Here is a 26,445-nt window from a genome sequence, read left to right on the forward strand (position 1 = left end):
AGTTATAAGATAACAAAAGGAATGAAGTTATGTGAAAATCATTAGGTAGGCCTCAGCTAGAATATTGTCTATTTCATGGCACCAGACTTTCAGAAGGATGTCAAGGTCTTAGAAGCAAATAGTGCAGAATAGAAAATAATAAATTAGTACTGTATCAGAGGTAAGGGATTATAGATATTTGTAAAGAAACATGAAAATGCTACTTTTGTTCTAATGGAAAGGGTTAAGATGAGATTTAAGTGAGATGTTCAAAATTACGAAGGCTTTGGTAAAATGAATACGGAGATATTGTTTTCACTGACAAAAAAACATGGCAGTCAGAGAATACAGCTTTAAAATAATTGACAAATGAACCAGAGTTAAGCAAATCAGAATTTCTTTGTGCAATGATTTATGATCTGCAATGGATTAACCAAAAGTATGATGGAAGCATATTCAATGATGGTTTCTAAAGGGGATTGGTTAAATATTTCAAGGTGATAAAATCATAGCGCAATGGGATAAATAGTGAGAAAGTGGGATTCCCTCACTAACGCCATTGTGGATCTACCTACTGCAGCAGTTCAAGAAGGGAGCTCACCACCAGCTTCGGGAGGCTGATTAAGTATGGGCAGTAATTGTTTGCTCAGCCAGGGAGGTTGCGCAAGTGAATTAAAAAAATTGCTTCCCCAATTTTTCTGCTTTTCTCTGAAAAATAGTGATAGTGGCTGAGATATTTCTCTTGGTTGCAGCATCCTTTTTCGGTGTATGCAACAGGATTCTGGGTAATCCAAGATGGCCTGCAGAAAAAAAAGTGTGGCTGTAAAAGCTACTCCTTTTTTTTTGAGGTATTTTAGACTGGATCTAAAAGGCAAAGTTCTAAATTGGTGGATGGCCAATTTTGACTGTATTAGACAAGAATTCAAGATGGAGAATGGGAAAAATTTCTGGCTGTAATAGGCAGCTCCTCTTTTGAGGTATTTTAGGTGTTGGAGGTGATTTCCTTGAATTCCAGAAGCAGCAATTACTGTTTTTTATGCTTTTGCATTGTTTTGGAAGTTTGGAGAAAAAAAAGTCAAAACAACAGCACTTTTGAAAGGGAGAGGAACAGACAAAGGCAACACATGGTGAGGTCAGTGCAGGAGAGAAAGAGAGAGAGAGATTGAGAGAGAGAGAGAGGAAGAAACCCACACTACTAACTGACACAGCAGTGAAACTGTGCAGTTACTGCCTTTGCTTTTGAATTCATGTATCGCTGGATATCATCTGGGAAAATTAACAGTGAAATTGACAAATAATCTTCGAGAACCCTGTTTGGGAGAGGTCTCAGCACAGAAACAGAAAAGTGAATATCTTTAAGTGTAGCCTCACAGTAAGTTTGCAGTAGTGAATAGAGTGAGTTCTTTCTTGATTATATATTTTATTGAGGTATGTCTCTTGATTAAACTTAAAAATATAAGCCATAAGTATTAAATTTAACCTGGAGCAGTGTTTTGTAGAGGAATAAGACAGTGCTGTTTTCTGGGGCTGCAGATTTAAAGAAGCAAAAATGGCCTTCAATAGAGTGATATGCTCCTCTTGTTGGATGTGGGAGTTTAGGGAGAGTTTACATGTTACTGAGGATTATATCTACAATAAATGCTGTTGGTTGCAAATTCTATCAGATCGAATGGAACAGTTGGAGTGACAGTCGGAGGCAATGAGGAATTTACAAGAGCAAGGGGATGGCAGGAAGGGGAAAAAGTTGGAGATACAGTTGCATAGATGGGTTAACCCCAAGAAAGGTAAGAGAGGTATGCAGCTAGTGCAGGAGTCTTCTGTGGCTATCCCCATTTCAAAGAAGTATGCTGTTTTGGAAAATGTAGGGGGTGATGGATTCTCGGGGAATGTAGCACAAACGGCCATGTTTCTGGTTTTGAGACTGGCTCTAATGCAATGAGGGGTACATCGGGTTCCAAGAGATCAATTTATTAGGGGACTGTCTATCCCAGGCACAGACAGACGTTTCTGTGGCCAGCAGTGAAAAATCAGAATGGTGTGTTGCCTTTCTGGTGTCAGGATCAAGGATAGCTCAGAGAGGGTGCAGAATGTTCTCAAGGGGAGAGGGCCCAACAGGAGGTCATTGTACACATTGGAACCAATAACATTAGAAGGGAAAAGGATGAGATTCTGAAGGGAGAATATAGAAAGTTAGGCAGGAATTTAAATGGAGTAGTAATATTTGGATTACTCCCGGTGCTGCAAGCTACTGAGGGTAGAAATAGGAGGACAGAGCAGATGAATGCATGGCTGAGGAGCTGGTGTATGGGAGAAGGATTCACATATCTGGATCATTAGAATCTCTTCTGGGGATAAAAGTGTTCTGTACACAAAGGACGAATTGCACCTGAATTGGAAGGGTACTAATATACTGGCAGGGAAATTTGCTGGAGCTGCTCGGGAAGATTTAAAGTAAGGTGGGGGTGGGACCCTGCGTGGGGATTGGGTGGGGGAGTGGGACCCAGCTTGGGGGGGGGGGACCCGGGGTGGGACCCAGGGAGATAGTGAGGAAAGAGATCAATCTGAGACTGGTACGATTGAGAAAAGAAGCGAGTCAAACAGTCAGGGCAGGCAGGGACAAAGCAGAAAACAAGGGACGACTAATAAATTAAACTGCATTATTTCAATGCAAAAGACAGGGGAGGCAGATGAACTCAGGGCATGGTTAGGAACGTGGGTCTGGGATATCATAGCAATTACAGAAACGTAGTTTAGGGATGGATAGGACTGGCAGCTGAATGTTCCAAGTTACAAATGCTACACGCATAGAAAGGGAGGCAAGAGAGGAGGGGGAGTGACGTTTTTGATAAGGAATAGCATTACAGCTGTATGAGGGAAGATATTCCCGGAAATACATCTAGGGAAGTGATTTAGGTTGAACTGAGAAATAAGAAAGGGATGATCACCTTATTGGAATTGTATTGTAGACCCCCTAATAGTCAGGGAGAAATTGAGAAACAAATCTGTAAGGAGATCTCAGCTATCTGTAAGAATAATAGGGTGATTGTGATAGGGGATTTTAACTTTCCAAACATAGACTGGGACTGCCATTGTGTGAAGGGTTTGGCTGGACAGGAATTTGTTAAGCGTGTGCAGGAAATGTTTCTGATTCAATGTGTGGATGTACCTATGAGAGAAGGTGCAAAACTGGACCTGGGAAATAAGGCAGTGCAGGTGACTGAGGTGTCAGGGGGCAAGCACTTTGAGGTCAGCGACCATAATTCTATTAGTTTTAAAATAGTGATGGAAAAGGATAGACCAGACCTAAAAGTTGAAATTCTAAATTGGAGAAAGGCCAATTTGACAGTATTAGGCAAGAACGTTCAAAAACCGATTTGGGCAGATGTTCGCAGGTAAAGGGACAGCTGAAAAATGGGAAGCCTTCAGAAATGAGATAACAAGAGTTGAGAGACAGTATATTCCTGTTAGGGTGAAATGAAAGGCTCTTAGCTGTAGGGAATGCTAGATGACTAAAGAAATTGAGGGTTTGGTTGGGAAAAAGTAGGAAGCATATGTCAGGTATAGACTGGATAGATAAACAAATCCTTAGAAGAAAGGCAATAAGAGTACACTTGAAAGGAATATCAGGAGGGCAAAAAGAGGACATGAGATAGCTTTGGCAAATAGAGTTAAGGAGAATCCAAAGGGCTTTTACAAATACATTAAGGACAAAAGGGTAGCTAGGGAGGGAATAGGGCTGCCCAAAGATCAGCAAGGTGGCCTTTGTGTGGAGCCGCAGGAGATAGGGGAGATACTAAACGAGTATTTTGCATCAGTGTTTACTGTGGAAAAGGACATGGAAGATATAGAAAGTAGCGAAAGAGATGGTGACACCATGCAAAATCTCCATATTACAGAGGAGGAAGTGCTGGATGTCTTGAAACACATAAAAGTTGATAAATCCCCAGGACGTGATCAGGTGTACCCTAGAACTCTGTGGGAAACTAAAGAAGTGATTGCTGGGGCCCTTACTGAGATATTTCTCTTATCGATTGTCACTGGTGAGGTGCTGGAAGACTGGAGGTTTGCTAACATGGTGCCACTGTTTAGGAAGGGTGGTAAGGACAAGCCAGGGAACTATAGACCAGTAAGCCTGATGTCGTGGTGGGCAAGTTGTTGGAGGGAATCCTGAGGGACAGGATGTACATGTATTTGGAAAGGCAAGGACTGATTAGGGATAGTCAACATGGCTGTGTACGTGGGAAATCATGTCTCACAAAATTGATTGAGTGTTTTGAAGAAGTAACAAGGAGGATTGATGAGAGCAGAGGAGTAGATATGATCTGTATGGATTTCAGTAAGATGTTCGACTACGATCCCCATGGCAGACTGGTTAGCAAGATTAGATCTCATGGAATACAGGGAGAACTAGCCATTTGGATACAGAACTGGCTCCAGTGTAGAAGACAGAGGAGGGTGGTGGAAGGTTGTTTTTCAGACTGGAGGCCTGTGACCAGTGACGTGCCAAAGGATCGGTGTTGGGTGCACTACTTTTCATCATTTATATAAATGATTTGAATGTGAGCATAAAAGGTATAGTTTGCAGATGATACCAAAATTGGAGGTGTAGTGGACAGCGGAGAAGGTTACCCTGGATTACCCCGGTGTAGGCGGCACTGTGGCACAGTGGTTAGCACTGCTGCCTCACAGCGCCAGAGACCTGGGTTCAATTCCTGCCTCAGGCGACTCTCTGTGTGGAGTTTGCACATTCTCCCCGTGTCTGCGTGGGTTTCCTCCCACAATCCAAAAATGTGTAGGTTAGCTGAATTGGCCATTCTAAATTGCCCCTCGTGTTAGGTGAAGGGGTAAATGTAAGGGAATGAGTCTGGGTGAGTTGCGCTTCGGTGGGTCAGTGTGGACCTGTTGGGCCAAAGGGCCTGTTTCCACACTGTAAGTAATCTAATCTAACCTACAATGAGATCTTGATGAGGTGGGCCAATGGACTGAGAAGTGGCAGGTGGAGTTTAATTTAGATAAATGCGAAGTGCTGCATTTTGGGAAAACAAACCTTAGCAGGACTTCTACACTTAATGGTAAGGTCCTAGGGTGTGGTAAGGTCCTAGGGTGTGTTGCTGAACAACGCGACTTTGGAGTGCAGGTTCATAGCACTTTGAAAGCGGAGTCGCAGGAAGATAGAATAGTGAAGAATGCAGTTGGCATGCTTTCCTTTATTGGTCAGAGTATTGAGTACAGGAGTTGGGAGGACATGTTGCGGCTGTACAGGACATTGGTTAGGCTACGTTTGGAATATTGTGTGTAATTCTGGTCTCCTTCCTATCAGAAGGATGTTGTGAAACTTCAAAGGGTTCAGAAAAGATTTACAAGAATGTTGCCAGGAGGATTTGAGCTACAGGGAAAGGTTGAATAGGCTGGAGCTGTTTTCCCTGGAGCATCGGAGGCTGAGGGGTGACCTTAGATTAGATTAGATTACATTACAGTGTGGAAACAGGCCCTTCGGCCCAACAAGTCCACACCGCCCCGCCGAAGCGCCTACATTTACCCCTTACCTAACACTAAGGGCAATTTAGCATTGCCAATTCACCTAACCTGCACATCTTTGGACTATGGGAGAAAACCGGAGCACCCGGAGGAAACCCACGCAGACAAGGGGAGAACGTGCAAACTTCACACAGTCAGTCGCCTGAGGCGGGAATTAAACCCGGGTCTCTGGCGCTGTGAGGCAGAAGTGCTAACCACTGTGCCACCGTGCCACCTAATAGAGCTTTATAAAATCTTGAGGGGCATAAATAGGATAAATAGGCAAAGTTTTTTTCCCTGGGTTGGGCAAGTCCAGAACTACAGGGCATTGGTTTAGGCTAAGAGGGAAAAGCAATGAAAGAGACCTAAGGGGTCACCTTTTCATGTAGAGGGTGGCACATGTATGGAATGAGCTGCCAGAGGAAGTGCTGTAGACTATTACAATTGAAGCATTTAAAAGACATCTAGATGGGTATCCGAATAGGAAGGAATATGGACCAGGTGCTGGCAGGTGGGACTAGATTGTGTTGGGATATCTGGTCGGTATGGACAAGTTGGACCGAAGAGTCTGTTTCTGTGCTGTACAGCTCTATGACTCTATGACTCTAACTTTCAAAAGTTGCTTGGGTGTGGATGTTCGCAGGTAAAGGGATGGCTGAAAAATGGGACACCTTCAAAAATTAGATGACGAGAATCCAGAGACAGAATATTCCTGTATGGGTGAAAGGAAAGGCTAGTAGGTGTAGGGAATGCAGGATGATGAGAGAAATTGTGGTTTTGGTCAAGAAAAAGAAGGAAACATATTTCATTTATAGACAGTAGAGATTGAGTGAATCCTTAGACAAGTATAAGTATACTTAAGAGGGAAATCAGGAGGGCAACAAAAAGGGGACATGAGATAGCTTTGGGAAATAGGGTTAAGGAGAATCCACAGGAATTTTTTAAGGACAAAAGATTAATTAGGGAAAGAATAGTGCCCCTCAAGGATCAGCAAGGCAGCCTATGTATGGAACCACAGGAGATGGGGAGATACTAAACAGGTATTTTGCATCAGTGTTTACTGTGAAGAAGGACATGGAAGATTTGGAATTGGGTAAATGACATCTTAAAAATGTCCATATTATGAAGGAGGAAGTGTTGGATGTCTTAAAATACCTAAAGATAAATAAATCCCCAGGATCTGATCAGGTGTACCCCAGAACTCTTTGGGAAGCTAGGGAAGTGATCACTGGGCCCCTTGCTGAGATATTTGTATCATCGATAGTCACCGCTGCGGTGCCGGAAGACTAGACATTGTCTAAAGTGATGCCACTGCTTAAGAAAGGTAGTCAGTAACTATAGACCAGTGAGCCTGATATTAGTGGTGGGCAAGTTGTTGAAGGGAATGCTGAGGAACAAGATTTACGTGCATTTGGATAGACAAGGACAGATTAGGGATAATCAACATGGTCTTATGCGTGGGAAATGATGTCTCATGAATCCCTCTTGTTATGAAGGCCAGCATGCTATTAGCCTTCTTCACAACCTGCTGTACCTGCATGCTTACCTTCATTGACTGGTGTACAAGAACACCAGGATCTCTTTGTACTGCCCCTTTACCTAAATTGGTTCCATTTAGGTAGTAATCTGCCTTCCGGTTCCATACATAGGCTGCCTTGCTGATCCTTGAGGGGCACTATTCTTTCCCTAATTAATCTTTTGTCCTTAAAAAATTCCTGTGGATTCTCCTTAACCCTATTTCCCAAAGCTATCTCATGTCCCCTTTTTGTTGCCCTCCTGATTTCCCTCTTAAGTGAATAACCATACATTTATCCACATTAAACTGAAATGGAGCCGTTTATCACTACTCTTTGTTTCCTATCAGCCAATCAACTTTCAATCCAAGTTAGTACTTTGCCCCCAATACCATGTGCCCTAATTTTACTCACTAACCTCCTGTGTGGGACTTTATCAAAAGCTTTCTGAAAGTCTAGGTACACTACATCTACTGGATCTCCCTCGTCCATCTTCAGAGTTACATCCTCAAAAAATTCCAGAAGATTAGTCAAGCATGATTTCCCCTTCATAAATCCATGCTGACTCTGACCTATCCTGTTACTACTATCCAAATGTGTCGTCACTTCATCCTTTATAATATACTCCAGCATCTTTCCCACCACTGAGGTCGGACTAATTGGTCTATAATTTCCTGCTTTCTCTCTCCCACCTTTCTTAAAAAGTGGTACAACATTAGCCACCATCCAATCCACAAGAACTGATCCCGAACTGATTGAACTCTGGAAAATAATCACCAACGCATCCACGATTTCTCGAGCCACCTCCTTCAGTACCCTGGGATGTGGACCATCAGGCCCCGGGGACTTAACAACCTTCAGACCTAACAGTCTCTCCAACACCAGTTCCTAGCAAATATAAATTCCCTTACGTTCAGGTCCTTCAGCCACTATTACCTCTGGGAGATTGCTTGTGTCTTCCCCAGTGAACACAGATCTGAAGTACCAATTCAATTCTTCTGCCATTTCTTTGTTCCCCGTAATATATTCCCCTGTTTCTGTCTTCAAGGGCCCAATTTTAGTCTTCACCATTTTTTCCCCTTTCACATACCTAAAAAAGCTTTTACTATCTTCCTTTATATTTTTGGCCAGTTTACCTTCATACCTCATTTTTTCTCTGCACATTGACACCAAATTTGAAGGTGTATTGGGCAGCGAAGAAGGTTACCTCAGAATACAACGGGATCTTGATCAGATGGTCTAATGGGCCGAGGAGTGGAAGATGGAGTGTAATTTAGATAAATGCAATGTGCTGCATTTTGGAAAAGCAAATCAGAGCAGGACGTGTACACTTAATGGTAAGGTCCTGGTGAGTGTTGCTGAACAAAGAGACCTTGGAGTTCAGGTTCACAGTTCCTTTAAAGTGGAGTCTCAGGTAGATAGGATAGTGAAGAAGGCGTTTGGCATGCTTTCCTTTACAAGGATGTTGCCAGGCTTGGAGTGCTTGAGGTACAGGGAGAGACAAAATAGTCTCAAGCTGTTTTCCCTGGACTGTCAGAGGCTGAGGGGTGACCTTTTATGAAATCATGAGGGGCATGGATAGGGTAAATAGACAAGGTCTTTTCCCTGGTTGGGGCAGTCCAGAATTATAGGGCATAGGTTTAGGGTGAGAGGGGAAAGATTTAAATGGACCTAAGGGGCAGTATTTTCACACAAAAGGTGTTGCATGTATGGAATGAGCTTCCAGAGGAAGTGGTGGAGACTGGTTAAAAGGCATCTGGTTAGGTACATGAATAGGAAAGGCCAAGTGCTGGCAAATGGGGTTTGATTAATTTAAGATATATGGTCGGCATGGACGAGTTGGACTGAAGGGTCTGTTTCTGTGCTGTACATCTCTATGGCTCTATGTGAACATCCAAATTAAAGTAGAAGAAGATCATTCAACCCCTTTAGCTCCACCAATCAAGAATACTAATTTAATTGTGGCCACAACTCCACATTCCCAACAACAATTTACTTTCTTATTTATCAAAAATCTACCTCCCTCTGCCTTAAAAATATTCAATGGCCCCACCTCCACTCGTCTGTTCACTGTCAAGCCTCGTGTTTTTTTTTAACTGATTATCCATGGTTGCCTTTTCCCATCAAGTATCAAACAGTAAAGATTAGAAAGAACAATAGTTGAATAACATTTGCCTTTGTAGTCAAAGTATGCCAAGTTGTAATATTCCAACAATTATCTCAACTGCGATCAACCAACTCAACACATGGCACCATCACTGGTGGAAGAACAGGGACAGGGTGGTAGGAGGGAGGAGGGAGATGCTTTGGGAGGTGTTTTATGATCAGTAAAAGAGGTTTCAAAATTTCATTAAAAGCTGTAATTTTTGGGTCTATTCAGCCAATTTTGCATTTCTGTACTGTGGTGGTTTTGCTTTTATTGGAGTTATAATATTTATCTTCAGTACATGATTAGTATCACAAATAGAGAAGCCATCTAAATGATGAAAATGCCAAATGCATCAGTGAGTCACAAAAGAAGTTAAATCACTTCTAATTTAAATTAAATGCCAAGTGCTATTTATGGAAACCTTAATGTTATATGATTATTAAATGTCAGCTTAATTCGTTGGATTGATTGCATCCATCCATTTTGGGAGTTGATGGACTGACCTGGGGGTTATGCCACATCTGGATAGAACATTTTCTGTCAAGGCCAATTTGTGAGTGGCACTTCTGTCCACAGCTGACAGAGGTCAGTTCTCAATGATGGCTGATATCAACTAATCATTAGGTAGTACGTAATATTGCTGACAAAATTGCACATCTTCTTCTAACTTTTCTTCTGCACTCATCAGGACAATTTACAAGAATGCCAATGTAAGGAGAAACAAACATTTATAGTGTATGAGAGGAAAGTGCTGATTTGTTGGCAAGTGGACTCAGAATGGTAGTCATGTTACCAAGCATAATGCACCAGTTGGTGATGACTGACAGTTAACTGCCAAATTTTGTTTACATTTTAAAGTAAACAGATTGTCACTGGCAAGGTGCTGTTGTCAAGCCAAAATGTAAAGTAAATGAGTAATATGGTAGATAACTTTCAGCACTGGGGTGACTCAAGGTATTAAGCTAGCCATCTCAAAGACTAGGAAATTGTATTAAATAGGAAGCCATTTTAGATGTTCACAATGGGCAAGGTACTGACAATACCTAACCAGTCCACAGTTATAAAATTCCTGATACCATGTTCAGCATGGGGCAACATTTGATAGATAATCATCAGCGTGTGAATAGTTATACCAGCAACTGATTCAAGTTTGTCACTTGGGCTCAAAGTGTAGCACAATTGCAGGAACTAGAAGCAATATATATGTATATATTGTATAGATATATAAATAAATAGATACACAATGTCCCCTTCTTTGCAGTCAGGAAGAACTTACATAGGCAGTGCATCTATTTCAATTCGGCAAAATAGGTTTTGCTCATTCATTTATCAAGGCAATGTGTTGACCAATCAGAATTACCCTGCCTGGTTTCAAGTTCAAACAAAATGTAACAAGTCAATTGTCAGTCATCATTAACTGGTGCATTCTTCGTGGCAATGTCTCTGCCAAACAGAGTCCACTTGCCAATCAATCAGCATACTCATCCATATATATAACTTTCCCCTTACATTGGTATTGTGAATTGTCCTTGTGAGTGTATGCTGAAAAGTTTCAACTAAAAGCATTATTTTTCAACAATGCTGATGTCTTTCCTTTTGGTGGGCTTTCTTTTTTGTCATCTATGTTTCCACACCTTTAATTATTGTTTTTCTGCAGACATTCCAGTCAGAAGCGAGAACATCCCATACATTCATTTTGCTCACAGTCAAATTAAGGTCTCACTTCACCTGTATATTGCAGACTTGGGAGACCTGTTCATGATTATTCTTTTTATCCTTTCTCTTCTCATACCTAATGAGGTAGATGAAATTTGTGCTTACATCTGTTTCCATCGGTACCAAAGGCTGTAGCGTGAGGGGCACCACTCTGCATCAACCATTGCAGATCAGAAGACTCCATGACATTTACTGTCTGCCATCAGCATATTAGAATGGTTTAGAGGCTAATAATCGCAAATGCACTACGGCCATCAAGTCCTTGAGTAGAACTCAAACCTAAACCTCTGGTTCAGAGGCAGAATTACTACCAAACCAACCCCAGAGCCATAGGAAAGTTCAGCTTATCATGTAACTGAATAAATCAACCACCCATTTAAATCACACTTTCTAGCATCTGGTCTGTAGCCTTCTAGGTTACAGCAGTTTGGATGCTGATCCAGCTTCCATTTAAATGAGTTGAGAATTTCTGCCTCAACCCCCAGACATAGCAGTGAATTCCCGATACATATCACCCTCAAGTTGAATTTTTTATTCTTTCTCAAATTCTTCTACCAATCACGCTTAAATTTGTGCCTTCAGGTATTTGACTTCTCCTTTTGCAAAAGCAGATCTTCCCTGTCGGCTTAATCCAAGCCCCTCATCACTTTGTGCACTCAATACTTCCCAATCCCACAGCCTCCTATATTCTAAGTGAATCAATCCTAGCTTACCAATGGGTCCTCATAGCTGTAGTATTCCAGCTCTGGCAGCCTTTCGTTAATCTCCTCTATACCTCTCTCAAGCAATAATATCCTTCCTGCAATGCCCAGAACTGTACAGAAAACTGTACTCTATCTGTGGCCTGAACAGTATCAGAGATAGTTCAAGCGTTACATCCCTGCTTTTATACTCAATACTTGGCCTAATCAAGAAAAATAAATCAAATGCCTCTTTAACACCTTATCTACTCAGCCCTCCATGACCAGTTGAAAGCCATATTATTCATTACCAACAATCCATCATATTTTTCTGTCATCTGCAATTTGGCTAATCATGCCTCCCATACTTGAGGCTAACTTATGAATATACACCCCAAGCAACAAAGGACCCAAAACAATGGAACGCAACTGGAGACTGCTTTCAATTCACAAAAACATTAGGGGACTTTGTTTCCAGTCATTGAATCAATTTTGGGTACAACTCATCATGATCTCTTGTAATCCATAGACATTAATTTTTATGTCCAGTCCATTATACAGGACATTGTCAAATTCCTTACTAAACATCATGTGGACAGCATCGAATGCACTACCCTGATCAATCTCCTGTTAATTCCGCAAATAAATAAGTTACTTATGAAGACACAATCTTCCCTTAACCAAACCATGCTGCCTAAACTGCCTAACACTGATTAACCATGCCTCTCCAAGTTACCGTTCATCTTATCTTTCAATATGTATTCTGGGTGTAAGTTACCCACCATTGAGTTTAGACTGACTGACCTTTAATTACTTGGCCTATTCTTCACCCTGATTTTGAACAATCGTATTACATTTGCAAACTTCCAATCCTCTGCCACCTCACCTGTAACTATCTGGATTAAAATATGATCCTCTGAGCAGCTGTTATTTCCTCCTTGACTTCCTTTAGCTGCCTGGGATACAATTCATCTAGCCCTGGTTATTTTCCCAGTTTCAAGGAAGCCAGTCCATCTAGCAGTTCCCTTCTCATTATGTTTATTAAATATTTCACAATTTTCCTATTTAACTAGAATATTTGCATTATCCGTCTCCTTTGTAAAGACTGACAGTCATTGGGAACTCTATCCAGATGTCCTGCATCCATGTACATGTCTAATAGGCTCAACTGTTTCTATAATTATCCTCTTGTACTTAATGTGCTGATAAAACTTCCATGATGTCACAAGCCCTTCCTTAGGATTATTGGAGAAGGGCAAATATAGAGAAATTGAAGAATGATCATAGTTCCATTTAAAACAGAAAGATTGGTCAGTGCAGCAAGCAAAAGCATAATCTCGAGAGGGATCTCTCAAAATAAAAATCTGACACATTGTTTTCATTCTTGACAGGGATAATTTAATGAACAGATGTGGGTGACATCTGCTTTCTTGAGTGATATCCAACACATCTGCTCAGGTGACAGCATAGTTACAAAATTTGACTTATGATCTGGTAGAGAGCACTCTAGAGCAGGCCATAGCCTAGTAGTGAGCCTGCAGCTGTGAAAGGTCATATTGTATCCAATACTTGATCCCAGAAAACTTATGTTTTGCTGGAGATTCTGATGGGCTGGTTCAAATTGATGGAAAAGGTTAAGCTTGTGTGGTTGTTGAAACAATCCTGTTCAATCTGGCCCACAAAAATGCTATAACGGCACTAATCTTATCTATGAAACTGTCCTCACCTCACTTTTGCTGCATATTCTCCCAGGCATAGAAATCAGGCTAGTAACAGATAAACCTGCAAAGCTGCCAGTTTACCTCCTGAAATTGTCTGCCTGTCCCTTAACCTACCTCCACGATACTTGCAAGTCATACTTGAGTTGGGACAGGTTTAAGATTGGTAATATTCTAAAACCTCCCTTGAACTCAATCCAATGTTTGAGGATTGAAATTTACCCATTGTCTCTGAATCCTACAACAAGTCTATTAAAATTCTAATCACTATTTTGCACACCAATCATTATCTTTAGAAAAAGGAAAGTTTTTTTTAAAACATTAAAATCAAATATTACTTGTTCAGCTCTGCTGGTATTCCAGTGCGTCTGCAGTAGTGTAATATAAATCAGAAGATGACAAACTTAATTTTGAATGTTTGAATTGATGAAGGATTCTACATAATAACAAGCTTCTGGCCACGGAAGACCAAGTCCATCTGCTTTAATAATCACTTTCTTTCATGATGCAGTTTATGAATTTTTAATATAGATCCAAATAACCAGATATCTCTTTTGATATCATCAGCTTGATTGCTTTCTTTTGAAGTTTCCTGTCCAACCACCTGCACTGGCAGACTGTCCCACATGTAGATCATTGTTTTTTTTCTAAAAAGGGTTTGGCTGAGTTGCAGATTTGAATTTAGATCTCAACAGCTTCAATCAATGTATGAGGTTTTGAAATTATGCATCCAGAAAATATTATCACTTCCCAAACTTCTTCACAGAATCTTTAAAATCGTTGTAACGTTTCTGATAGTCTATGCTGTGCAAGAATGAAAACACCCACGTATTGCACATTGCTTTATGTAGCCCAATCTCATTATATCCCAGGATTCAATTTGTAGCTTTCTATTCAATGCGTCCCAGTAACATGATACAAGCATATGAACATAAGGAAAAGGAGTTTGTATCATGGTATTGCTCTATTCAATAAAATCATCGCTGATTTATTTGTGTTTCAAATTCCATATTCCAACCCACCCCTGCTACAATTGATTTCCTTGTCTCACAAGAATCTATCTCCGTCTTAAAAATATTTAATGACCCCCACCTTCATGGCCATCTGATGCAGAAAGTTCCAAAGTTGCGCAATCCTCTGAGAGAAACAAATTCTCCTTATTTTGGCCATGGAAGAGCAATCTCTACCTACTACCACCTAGTTCTGGACTCACCACATCCTTTCCAGATCCACCTTGTCAAGACCATCCATGATTCTATGCACTTCAATCAAGTCATCCCTTCCTTTTCTAAACTCCAGCAGAAACCAGTCCAGCCCATCCAATCTACAGGATAACCCATTAATTCCAAGTATCTAGTAAACCTCCTCTGAATTGTCTACAATGCATTTAAATAATTTCTTAAATAAGGAGACTAAAACTGCAGTGGTGTGGTTTCACCAATGCCCTGCATTGGAGGACAACTGAAGCATAGCATTCTTACTGATGATAATCATAGCGTTTAAAAATATTTCTGAAATGAAAAACATGATGCAGTTGTGTATTGTTTTTACTTTGCGTATATCAATGAATTAAACCTGGACTTGAAACAAAATGCTTTCTAACGAAAGTTATTCTTTCTGTTTCCAGTATAACAGGATTTTTATCCTTTCTCTCAGGTTAACAAAATCCCTATCCAATTACGCAATTATAAAGGCATAGAAATGTACAGCATCGAAACAGACCCTTCAATCTAACCCATTTGTGCCAACCTGATATCCTAAATTAATCTAGTCCCATTTGCCAGCATTTAACACATATCCCTCTAAACTCTTCCTATTCACATACCCATCCAGATGCCTTTTAAATATTGTAACTGTACCAGCCTCCACCACTTCCTCTGGCACCTAACTTCTTCATACATGCACCACCCTCTGTGTGAAAAAGTTGCCCCTTATGTTTCTTTCAAATCTTTCCCCTCTCAGCTCAACCTAAGCCCTCTAGTTTTGGACCCTCCTTCCCCTGTGGAAAAGATCTTGAGTATTCACTCTATCTATGCCCCTCATGATTTTCTCCAAGTTAAGGGTAATCTTATACACAGGTCAATTTTATGATAGCGTTTCCATCTCCAGAAAGGTAACAATTGGGATGAGGTCACAAAATTCCAGCGATTCTGTAGGGTACTATAAGACCATAAGATATAGGAGCAGAATTAGGCCATTCAGCCCATCAAGTCTGTTTTGCCATTCAATCATGACTGATAAGTTTCTCAACCCTATTCTCCTGCCTTCTCACTGTAATCCTTGATCCGGTAATAATCAAGAACCTATCTATCCCTATCTTAATTACACTTAATGATTTGGCCTCCACAGTCCTCTGCAGCAATTAACCACCCTCTAGCTGAAGAAATGCTTCCTCAGCTCAATTCTGAAGATTTGCCCCTTCACTCTGAGGCTGTGCCCTCTGCTACCAGTCTCTCCGACTAGTTGAACATATTCTCCAGGTGCAGTCTATCCAGGCCTTTCAGTTTTCTATAAGTTACCATGAGATATCCCCTCATCCTTCTAAACTCCATCGAGTACAGATCCAGAGTCCTGAACCCCTCCTCATACAACAACTCCTTCATTCCCAAGATCATTTTTGTAAACCTCCTCTGGAGCTGTCCAAAGCTAGCAGATCCTTCCTTAGCAACTGCTCATAATATTCCAAATGCGGTCTGACTTACCAAAGCCTTATACAGCCTCAGCTGGACATCTCTGCCGTTGCATTCTAACCCTCTTGAAATTGCATTTGCCTTCCTTCTTTCCAATCTTAACTTGCATGTTAATCTTAAGAGAATCCTGAAGTAGGACTCCTAAGTCCCTTTGTGCTTCAGATTTCCGAAGCCTTTCCTTTTTTAGAAAAAGTGTATGCCTCTACACTTCCTGCCAAAGTGTATAACCTCACACTTTCCCACGTTGTATTCCATTTGCCGTTTCTTTACCCTTATTCTGGTCTGTCCAATTCCTTCTGCAATGTCCCAGCTTCCTGTCCCTCCACCAGTCTTTGTGTCATCTGTAAAATTCTCTCATCCAGATCATTAAAGCATATCGCAAATAACACTGACCCTTGCAGAACTACACTAATATCCCCACTCTCTGCATTCTACTATTCAGCCAATCACCTATTGATGCCATTACTTTGCCTCTAACACCATGGGCTCTTGTCTTATTTAGTTGCTGCCTGTGTGGCATCTTGTCAAAGACCTTCTGAAAATCCATGTGGATAACATACATTGGCTTTCCTTTATCTAATCTGTTCATTACCTCCTTAAAGAATTAGAACAGATTTGTCAGGCATGACATCCCCTTAATGAAGCCATGCTGACTTAGCTCCATTTGACCATGCACTTCCAAGTACTCTGCAACCTCGTCCTTAATAATGGACTCTAAAATTTTATGGACAACTGAGGTCAGGTTAACTAGCCTATGGTTTCAAATCTTCTATCTCTCTTCTTTATAAGGTGGTGGTGTTACATTAGTCATTTTCCAGTCCTCTGGAATCCAATGATTGCTGAAAGAGTAACACCAATGCCTCTACAATCTCCTCAGCTATCTCCTTCAGTCCATCCACTATTGAGAATGTCTTCAAATATTAAGCCCAGTGACCTAGGTATTTGTTGCAATTGCAATAATTGTGTCTAAGGGCTGGGGCTGGACTGGAGACTGTGGAAGTTTTAAAAGTTCTCTTCTTCCAAGGATATGACAAGGCCAATGACACATTACCCATTGCTATCCCAGAAGCTAGCTGAAACACAACCTATCGAGAAAATCAGAGTAAAAGATCAGGAGTACTTGGATAGGAACATAGTGGGTATATTGGAACACCATTTTGAAGTATTCAAGACATGTGTGACTGGTATGACAAGGCTGGTGTTTTCCTCTTGGGAGGAGACATCCCATAGGAACTGTAGGCCCAACACATTCAATGACACTTGGGTACAGCCATCAGTGATATAAGGTCAGTGTGGAAACTAACACAATTCCAGTTCCAGATTCAATGCTGTGGTTATCCTGTTCTAGTATCATGACAGGAAGTACAGTGTAAAACTTACGTATGACAAAGAAGAGTTATAGTCCTGTATGAGCAGGAGGAGGAAGTTGTATGTTAGGCAGTGACCACCAATATTGTTCACTCTCAGAACTCCTTTCAGTCTGGTTGCTATCCAATTTTGGGAGATATCATGAAAGAGAAACAAGCACAACCTTTCAACTCCCTAACATTTCACAGTATGATATATAGATTGTATTACTGGAATGAAAGGTTAAGTTATGCAGCAAGGACAAGTAAGCTTCCCTTTCTACTGACTCTCTTGTGGTTTCCCATAGCAACAACATTTAACCTGCATTCGGGCTAAGGAGCTCAAAGTTTAAATGGTTAAATTATGAAGCTAAGCAAGCCAAGCTTGCTTTGTTATTTTTGTTGTATCATGGGATGTGGATATCACTAACAAGTTCAGCATTGTTACTGTGGGAAAAGATCTGCCACCCAGCCTACCCACAGCATGGCCACACAGAACACAGAAAAGCCTGTCCAAACCATACAAGAAACACCCAGAGTACCTCAGCATTGACCAAACAGGCTGACAAAGGAAAACCAGACATGACCATAGTCACTCGCAGACGAAGGAGTACACTTCCCAAGACAAACTGACAATAAGCTTCCTGGACCCCATAAACCCAGTTGTACCAAAGCCAAGTGATACCAAAGCCACACAAAGGACAGGTCAGACAGAGAGGAACCAAAATACCTCACTCAAGGGAGAGAAACCATGGAAACACCTTACCGCCAAGAAAAGGGACATTCTCATCTACCCTCACAGAGAGCTGGAATCTCTTGATCCCATTAAGAACTGACTAATGCTGCCAGGATGCTTCATTGTAACTAGATTCAAGACATTCTTCTGATAACTCCTTTGCGTTTATCACCATTGTAACTGGTTTACTTGATTATCAAGACCATTGTATTTTCCCTATTTTTAATTAGCCTAATTGTACAGTATTCTCATAAAAACTGGCTTGATTCTCAGCTCAGGGCAAAGAACCCTTGACCTATCTGGACAGACTGTCAGTTCTGTGTCAACCTAGTCAATTTCTCTTCCAGCCATATCATTTGTAGTAAACAGCTTGTCACTTTCACCCAATCTGGCTTGTGTGGTCACTGTTCAATTGCGCTCAATTCTCCAACAGCACATGCACTATGTTTGCAGCGTAAACTGTTGGCTCATGTACAGATTTAAAAATGATGTCGTTGAGGGAAAGATCAGAAAATTTGTTTTCTTGGCACTTTTTTCATTCATACCCTCTTTATCACTATATTTGCCACTCCCCTCTCACACCAGGGAGAAGAATATTCCACCTACAGTTCGAAAGTATTAAATGTTGTAAACCTCAGAATTAGAGCAAGGGCAATTAAGGATTGTCAACATCGAAATCCTGAGACTGAACAATAAAAAGGACATTGTGCTCATAATGTACTTTCTACATTATAACACGTGTGAAGTTTGTCTAGGAGATTAATCAATGGCACTGAATCAGAATCTAAAATGATGTGCACATAGAATTAGTCGAGGGCTGGAGCTTCAGGATTTTAACCCAGCAATGGTGAACGGGCAGTGCTATACTACTCTGTCAAGGTGGTGTGGAGCTCAAACAGGAACTTGCAAGTGGTGTTCCAAAATAATTGCTGCTCATATCCTTCCAGGTGTGGATGTCACAAGTTTGGAATGTGCTATTGAAGGTGAATCACCCACGCCTGCCCCTTTCCCCTATTTTCTTATGTCCTAACAAAGACGTATTTATAAATTTGTTAAAGATGCTGAATATCATTTTGCAAATCCTTACAACATAAGCCAATAAGAGTGGGAGAGATTCTTGGTCAGCTCCACAATGGAAAGTAAATTGGAGCCTTGCAATATATTATTCATAGCTACACGTTGCAAAATGTATATAAAATGTGTATGTTGCCACAGCAACTTGAATTCTTTGGGAGCAGATGTTAGGCTCATTTGGCTAGGGGGTTGATGTGGATAAGATTGCTGTCAACAGCATGACATTCAATTCCCTGTGCTCGCTGAAGTAGATTTGAAATCTGCTTCCCCCACTCCCATCTCCCCATTTATCTCTCAGCTCCCTTCCCACTCCACATTCCTGATGAAGGATTTATGCCTGAAACGTCAATTCTCCTGCTCCTCGGATGCTATGTGACCTGCTGTACTTTTCCAGAACCACACTTTTCAAATCTGCCTCCTTCACCTATCTTTCATGGAAATCATGGGACTGTAGGTCAGACCTGAACTAGTGAAGAAGAACCACTGGTGAGAGATTGTAGTTTTCCATGAAGTAATAGCTGTCTAATGTCTAAATGGAGTTATCATTTGTCATGCAGAAGTATGCTAGTATGCAGCTCCACCATGACAACAAATGTATTGCAAACCTTTCCTTGCAAAACATCCTTACACACGTCTGTCAATAAAAAGCAAAATAGGAAAAGAAACAATAACTAGTTTATTTTTCTCTCACGTAAGGACTGGAGACTAATCATTCAAGACAGAGGAATTTTTGCATTTTAGTTCCACTGATAATGATAGAGTAACATAGTTGCATCCAAAGTAAAAAAATGTTTGTGCATAAATGGTTTCAGTTCTAGATATTTTTTGTTGGCTTAGGTTTTCAATTCAGGTTTGGGACCCTGGAATTGCAAAAGTAGTAAAGCATGACCCCATCATTGTTTCAAAATATGGTTTATAATTAAAGATGATGTAGAACTGCCAGTGTTGGATTGGGGTGGACAAAGTTCACATGGCACCAGGTGATAGTCAAATGGGTTTATTTGAAATCACCACCTTTTGGAGCAGTGCTCCTCCATCAAGTGAAGTGCCAGCTGTCATGTCACTTCTGACTTTATAATTAAAGAGGAACTTCTGTCATGAACTCAGGGCAAGCAACAGCTATCAATGAGAATTGTGAAGATTTTGGAAGCTAAGGGCAGGGAGGACTCCAAGGCCTAGGTAGACTCCCCACTCACCCCTGGGTTTCTGATGAGTCACTTCAGGTGTTGCTGGAAGCAGGGTCAACCTTCAGGAGCATTGAATTCTTTGCCAGAGATCACAGAAGGCTCATCACAGGCCACAATTTGAGTGCTGCTGGTCAGGTCTTGAATGCAGTCTGTGATCTTATCAATGAATGAAAGGCTACAAGTGGAGAGGGTGATCTTACTCTGGTTCTTCACCTCACATCAAAACAGAACGTGAAAGTTGCCAAGACAGAGAGGGCATTTCTGGAAGGTTAGGGACGGCTAACAGTCATCATTTACTTTGAGGCGTCCATGAAATTCCAGCCCATTGTCTCTAATAAATCACTGTATCTGTACGTTCAGATAAAATTAATTTTTTAATGTTATCTTAATGCAGTCACTAAACTATTTAAAAATTATTTCATTGAAGTACAGCACACAGGAATTTTATGCAAATATATTAGCCAATGCAATAACAGAAATGTTTGCCATAAGCGCCTCTATGCTGAATTGCTGCTGTTCACAATTAGAAACATCAGATAAATGTAGAATGGAGTAGTGTTGAAAAACAATGCATCAACACAAAGTATCAAATATAATTTTATTTATATTTTACATTTAAAAACCTACAAAACTCTTTTTAGGAATTCCATCTGTTTATGGTATAAAAATAAAAGATAATGTATGTCCATTCACTTTTGTGGTCACTTTAATGTCAAAAGTCACAGGAATGAACTGCAGGCCATTACTTAAGAAACAAGTTAGTCCAAAGGTGAAGGCAATGCTCGGGGACAGGAAAGTGCCATACAGACCATAAAGTGTCTGGTTATATTCATGGTTATCCTGGAATTTGTAGTTTTCAACCACAAAAGCAGTTTGCCCAGGAGAGCTGATCTTAACTCACCATGTTGGAGAATGTGAAGAAAAAGAATCTACACTTCTCATTATCGTCATTAGCCAGTGACAGTTACCGTTAAATTGATCTGCAGAGAATTAAAGACCAAAACAAAAGCAAAATATTGTGGATGCTCAAGATCAAAAATAAGAACAGAAAGTACTGCAGACACCTAGCAAGCTTGTCTGTGGAGGCAGAAACAGTGTTAAAGTATCAAGTTTAAGATGACTCTTCCTGAGAATTGATAAGCAAGATGGAAATGAAATGATCTTTGTGCTGTAAAGGCAGGGAGTAGCTAGTGGAAGAGAATGGAATGTCAGGGGATGGAGAGAGAGGATGAGGGAATTTAAAGATTATTAGTGTCACAGAAAAAAGCCTAGGGATTGGGTGTCAGGATGAGATCTGTCCAAAGGGTTACTAATAGGTACTGATAAGCAAATCAGCTACTTCATCGAAGGCAGGGAAAATAAAAGGCAGGACAGAGTTCATCATCTGAAGTTGTTGAATTTACTTAAGTCCTGAAGTCTGTGAAGAGCCTAAATAGATAATAATGTGTGTTCCATCATTTTGTGTTGAGCATTGCCAGACCACTGCAGCAGGCCTACAATGGAAACATGAGCATGTGAGCAAGGCGGTGTATTAAAATGGCAAGTGACTGGGAAGTCAGGGCCATGCTTGCAAACGAAGCAGAGATGTTCAACAAAGCAATCACTGAGTCTATATTTGGTCTTCCAAAAAGAGATCTCATTATGAGCAGTGAATACAGCGGAACAGATTGAAAGAAGTTGAAGTAATTCACTGCTTCACCTTGAAGGCAGGTTTGGGGCCTTGGACAATGAGGAGATTGTAAGTAAAAGGACTAGTGTTAGTCCTGCTGTGATTGCATGGGAAGGTGCCATGCAGGGTTGTGGGAATTGTTGGAGATAGATAGGTTGGTAGGAGTGACAGGCGAGTGCACCAGGATTTTGTAGACAGAATAGTCCTTGCAGAATGTTGAGGGAGAAGCGAGGGGAAGATGAGCCTGGTGATGGCATCATGCGGGAAGTGGCAGGAAAAGCAAAGTGAGCATAAAGGGAAAAAAGGGCAGACAGGAAGCAGTGTTTGTAAAAGGTGGAAGAGGTGTAACAGAATTGAAGAAATCGAGAGAATGAAATAGAGTCTTTACAGGAAACTGAGTCTGAAAAAGTATAGTCAAGACAACTGTGAGAGTTGGTTGGTTTGTATTGAATATTAGTTGACTTTTTTTTAGTAGCCAACTTTTGAAGGTTTTTTTAATTCACAGGATGTGGGACGCACAAACCAATATAGCAGAAAACGAATTGTGAGAGAGTTCTGACTGGATATTATCAAGGAATGTTTAACAAGGAATGTTTAATAAACCCACAAAAAGACAATCAAAATTAGGATCCATACAGGTATCCATGCCCACACCATTTATTTGGAGGGAATAAGTCAAGTTAAGAAAAAATTGATCCGTGAGAGACAGGTGGTGGATGGCTACTCTTTGAGACTTTATTCTAGATAGAAGTGGAGTATCCTTCAACAGTCCTTGTGGGGGATTGAGTAAAAGGATTAAACACCCTTCATGAAGACGAGGCAATTTAGGCCAGAAAGCTAAAGATTGTTGAAGTGTCACAGAAAATCGAAGAATCAAAAATGTAGAAAAGACAAGTTGAGAAAACATACAGTCAAGATAGAAAGAAATAAGCTCAATGGGGCAGAAACAGATTGACACTATGGGTCTGTCATATCTGTTTGTGGATTTGGGAAGGTAGAAGAAGACTGTAGAGTTTGGTACTGTAAGGTCAGAAACTTTAGAGGAAATAATCTCCAGAGGAAATGAGATCAGTGACAAATCTGGAAACAGGAACAGAGTTGGTCTGTGCAAATCTTACTGAGCAGTAGATGCATGTATAATTACTATGAGCGCTGAGACAGAATTGATGCCTGCCAGTGATGGGCCACTCCGTTAGGTCACATCTGAGTGATGTGGGTCGAGTGGGTATGGAGTTGGGTTTGCATGCCAAACAACCTTGTGATGGAGAAAAAAAACTTCATGAGAAAACTTTGGATTTTTGAGCTTTTCAGATTTTGGAATTTCGGATAAAGGATTGTCGACCTGTACTATATGTACAATACACAATATCATTGCATCAAGAGATAAGTAGGGAAACTGTGAGGTACAACTATAAAATGATAACAATGTAGAAATCAAAATGCAACTTCAGTTTTTTAATTTTTCACTTTTCATGTTTTTAAACATTAGTATTTCAGAAACTTTTTCAGTAAAAACTGAGCAGTTCCAAATGAAAAATATAAAAGCTAATAAAGTTGAAAATCTCAAAATACCTAATCAATAGTTTGATTAATTCATTACATTGAATTATATAGCATCATACTTCATAACTTGGATACAACACCAAGTACACTTCTAATGAGAAATGAAAGGATGAAGGGAACATGATTATTGCTTGAAAGACATTGACTCAATCATTTAATAAAAACATGTAATATATCGCATGTTTCACAGAAACAATTTTAGAAAAGATTCAGTAGCAGTCCCTTTCAGTAGATAACAAGAACATTTTGATTCCTAACCATAAGTTCGTATCCTAAGTCTGCCTTTCACTTCTATCCACTTGCCATATCTTTTTCTTTTACTATTATACACAGCTTTCCAAATTGGCTCAAATGCATGAAATAATTTTATCAACTAACTGACAGGTCTTAACCAAATTTAGGGGGATTCATTTTAAGAAACAAGATTGATAATGGTCTTTTACTACTGTATATAATTAAGGGTTGATGTGGCATTCATGTACAAAATATTATGTGGCTACACAATAATCCTCGAACTGCTGATTAAGAGCCAGAACATCATACTGTTATGCTATTGTTGTTGAGTTGAGGAAGGCTTGTCAGCTATCTGTATTTTTGCATACATTACATGTGCACACACAGTTGTTATTGAGAAACAAAATCAGTTTCAGTTTCCGGTAAAACATTAGCCCTGAGCTTTTCAGGAGTTGTGCAATCTCCTGCTTTAACATCTGAAGGAGAGTATTAAAACTCAAGGGACCAATTTCTCATAGCCTTATGAGAAAACAGGGAAACCCCTGTAAAAACCAGGCTCTCTATATTTACAATGGAAATTTGTTCATTTTTTTGTCTCACTGACATGCTATTATTAATAAGCAGCAGTAATGCAGCCTCAGCAAAATGTCTTTTTAAAGTAAATCACTCAAGTGGTAACGACACAAACTTTTTTCGTTTTTTTCTGGTTGCATGTCAGTAGTACTTTTAGATAGATGTGAACGTTGCAGAGATCCGTTCTCTAACATATTTGGAAAAAACCATAAATAAATAAATGAAATATGTACAGCCTTCTGCTTCATCGAGAACTTGACTACTGAAATATGCCTGAACTTTTGATTCAAGCACACATCAAGAACAGTAATTGCTAGCATCTGGTACTCTAGAAAAAAAAATGCAATATTTAGAATATTGAGAGTTTCAAGGTCATCAAAGGATCAAAAAAGACATATTCAGGTTGACTACTGCAGCCCATTTCAATCGAAAGCACTTAAAATTAGTTCAATCCCAACATCACTTCAGAACTTAGAAGAAAAACATAAAATCATTCAGCTGGTTGCATCATGAGATAATCTTCTTCTGTTTCAACGCCTGCAAAACAAATAAAAATTCGATCTTATAATGATGACTTTAGCTAGTAAAACTTCCAGAGAATTCAATGCACTAAATCCCAGTGAAGTTGACATATCACCTGTATAATTGCTTAATGGACTAAAGTTAGTGATTGCTTTGTACTAACTACGCAGATCATAAGACTTCAGGTTTAAATTCTATCAGTGCTTTTCTCAATTGCGTGTTCGATTTCAGTGCTCGACCTCATCTTTGATAGAACATGGAAAGCTCACTTGTGATCCCCAACACAATCAATTACAAAGCAATTTGATTTTATATAATGACTTCTACATTGGAAAACATCTTAGGCCACTTCACAGGTAGTCAGTCAAAAAAATCACAATAAGTCAAAATGGCAAAGATTAAGTTTGTTCAAAGAAATAGCAACAAAAAGAGATATTGGCTGAGGTTTAGGGTGGGAATTATTTAGCTAACTGCCTAGATTGCTGAATGCAAAGAGGCCAAAGGTGGTGTGTAGATATTCCTCAATGGGTAAGAGAGTAGCATTAACAAAACCTTGAATCCATCAGTCAGCAGGGCTGTGGTGCCAGATTCTGCTGTTCGGCTTATCTGGAGATTGGAGCAGAATGGAAAGCAGCAGAATCACTGTCCACTTTGTAAAACTGAAAAGGCAATGAGGTAAGAGAATTCCTCAGGAAGTGAGTTCCAACTTTTGAGGAGCTTTGTAATTTTAGAAGTTTTTTTTAAAAAATCGTTCAATAATATTTTCAATGTGACGAACAAAACCATTTAACAAACATATAATTGCAGGGAAAATGTTTTTTTTAAAAAGACGTCAGTTATAGACATCAAACCAAATGCAGAACAGATGTGAAGATCCTCTGATTCAGATTGGATAACTCCAAAGGAACTTAAAATACCTTTCTGCTTATATACAGGATACAGTAAAGGTACTGCTAAGCCTTGGTTTTCCTTCTGGTATGCAGCAATTAAGTTCTTCACTTTACGAAACAACCTCTTATGTACTCCAGGTGCAGTCTGTAAACACATTAAAACAAAAGAATACTCATGAAGAGGATAGAGCCAACATAAACATATTTCTGCTGCTTTAGTCAGATGAGGGTCACCTGCCAATTTCTCACCTTAACTGCTCTCCCCCAAAATGTGCCAATTATAAGGGTTACATTTCAGTAGACTGGAGGATAGCAAATGTGGTTCCCTTGTTCAAGGGGAGTATGGATAACCCTAGTAACTATAGGCCGGTGAGTCGCACTTCTGTTGTGGGCAAAGTATTAGAGAGAATTGTAAGGGATAGGATTTATGATCATCTGGATAGGAATAATGTGATCAAAGATAGTCAGCATGGTTTTGAGATGGGTAGGTCGTGCCTTACAAACCTTATTGAATTCTTTGAGAAGGTGACTTATGAGGTAGACGAGGGTAAAGCGGTAGATGTGGTGTATATGGATTTTAGTAAGGCGTTTGATAAGGTTCCCCATGGTAGGCTACTGCAAAAAATACGGAGGTATGGCATTGAGGGTGAGTTGGAGGTTTGGATTAGGAATTGGCTGGCTGGAAGAA

General features: G+C 40.2%; 1 protein-coding gene across 1 annotated transcript in view; it reads right to left on the reverse strand.

Moving 5' to 3' along the window:
- Positions 1–23,239: 23,239 nt before the first annotated feature.
- The window catches only part of LOC122557307 (SH2 domain-containing protein 1A-like), a 75,056-nt gene continuing 71,850 nt past the window's right edge, over positions 23,240–26,445 (reverse strand). The window contains exons 3-4 of the mRNA XM_043704868.1: positions 25,785–25,902; positions 23,240–24,882 (exon numbers count right to left, since the gene is read on the reverse strand). Of these exons, the coding sequence (XP_043560803.1) occupies positions 24,836–24,882; positions 25,785–25,902 (165 nt within the window). The 3' untranslated portion in view covers positions 23,240–24,835. The remainder of the gene's footprint in view (positions 24,883–25,784; positions 25,903–26,445) is intronic.

This window comes from Chiloscyllium plagiosum, chromosome 15 (genome assembly GCF_004010195.1).
Source record: "Chiloscyllium plagiosum isolate BGI_BamShark_2017 chromosome 15, ASM401019v2, whole genome shotgun sequence".
In the NCBI taxonomy this organism is placed as follows: domain Eukaryota; kingdom Metazoa; phylum Chordata; class Chondrichthyes; order Orectolobiformes; family Hemiscylliidae; genus Chiloscyllium; species Chiloscyllium plagiosum.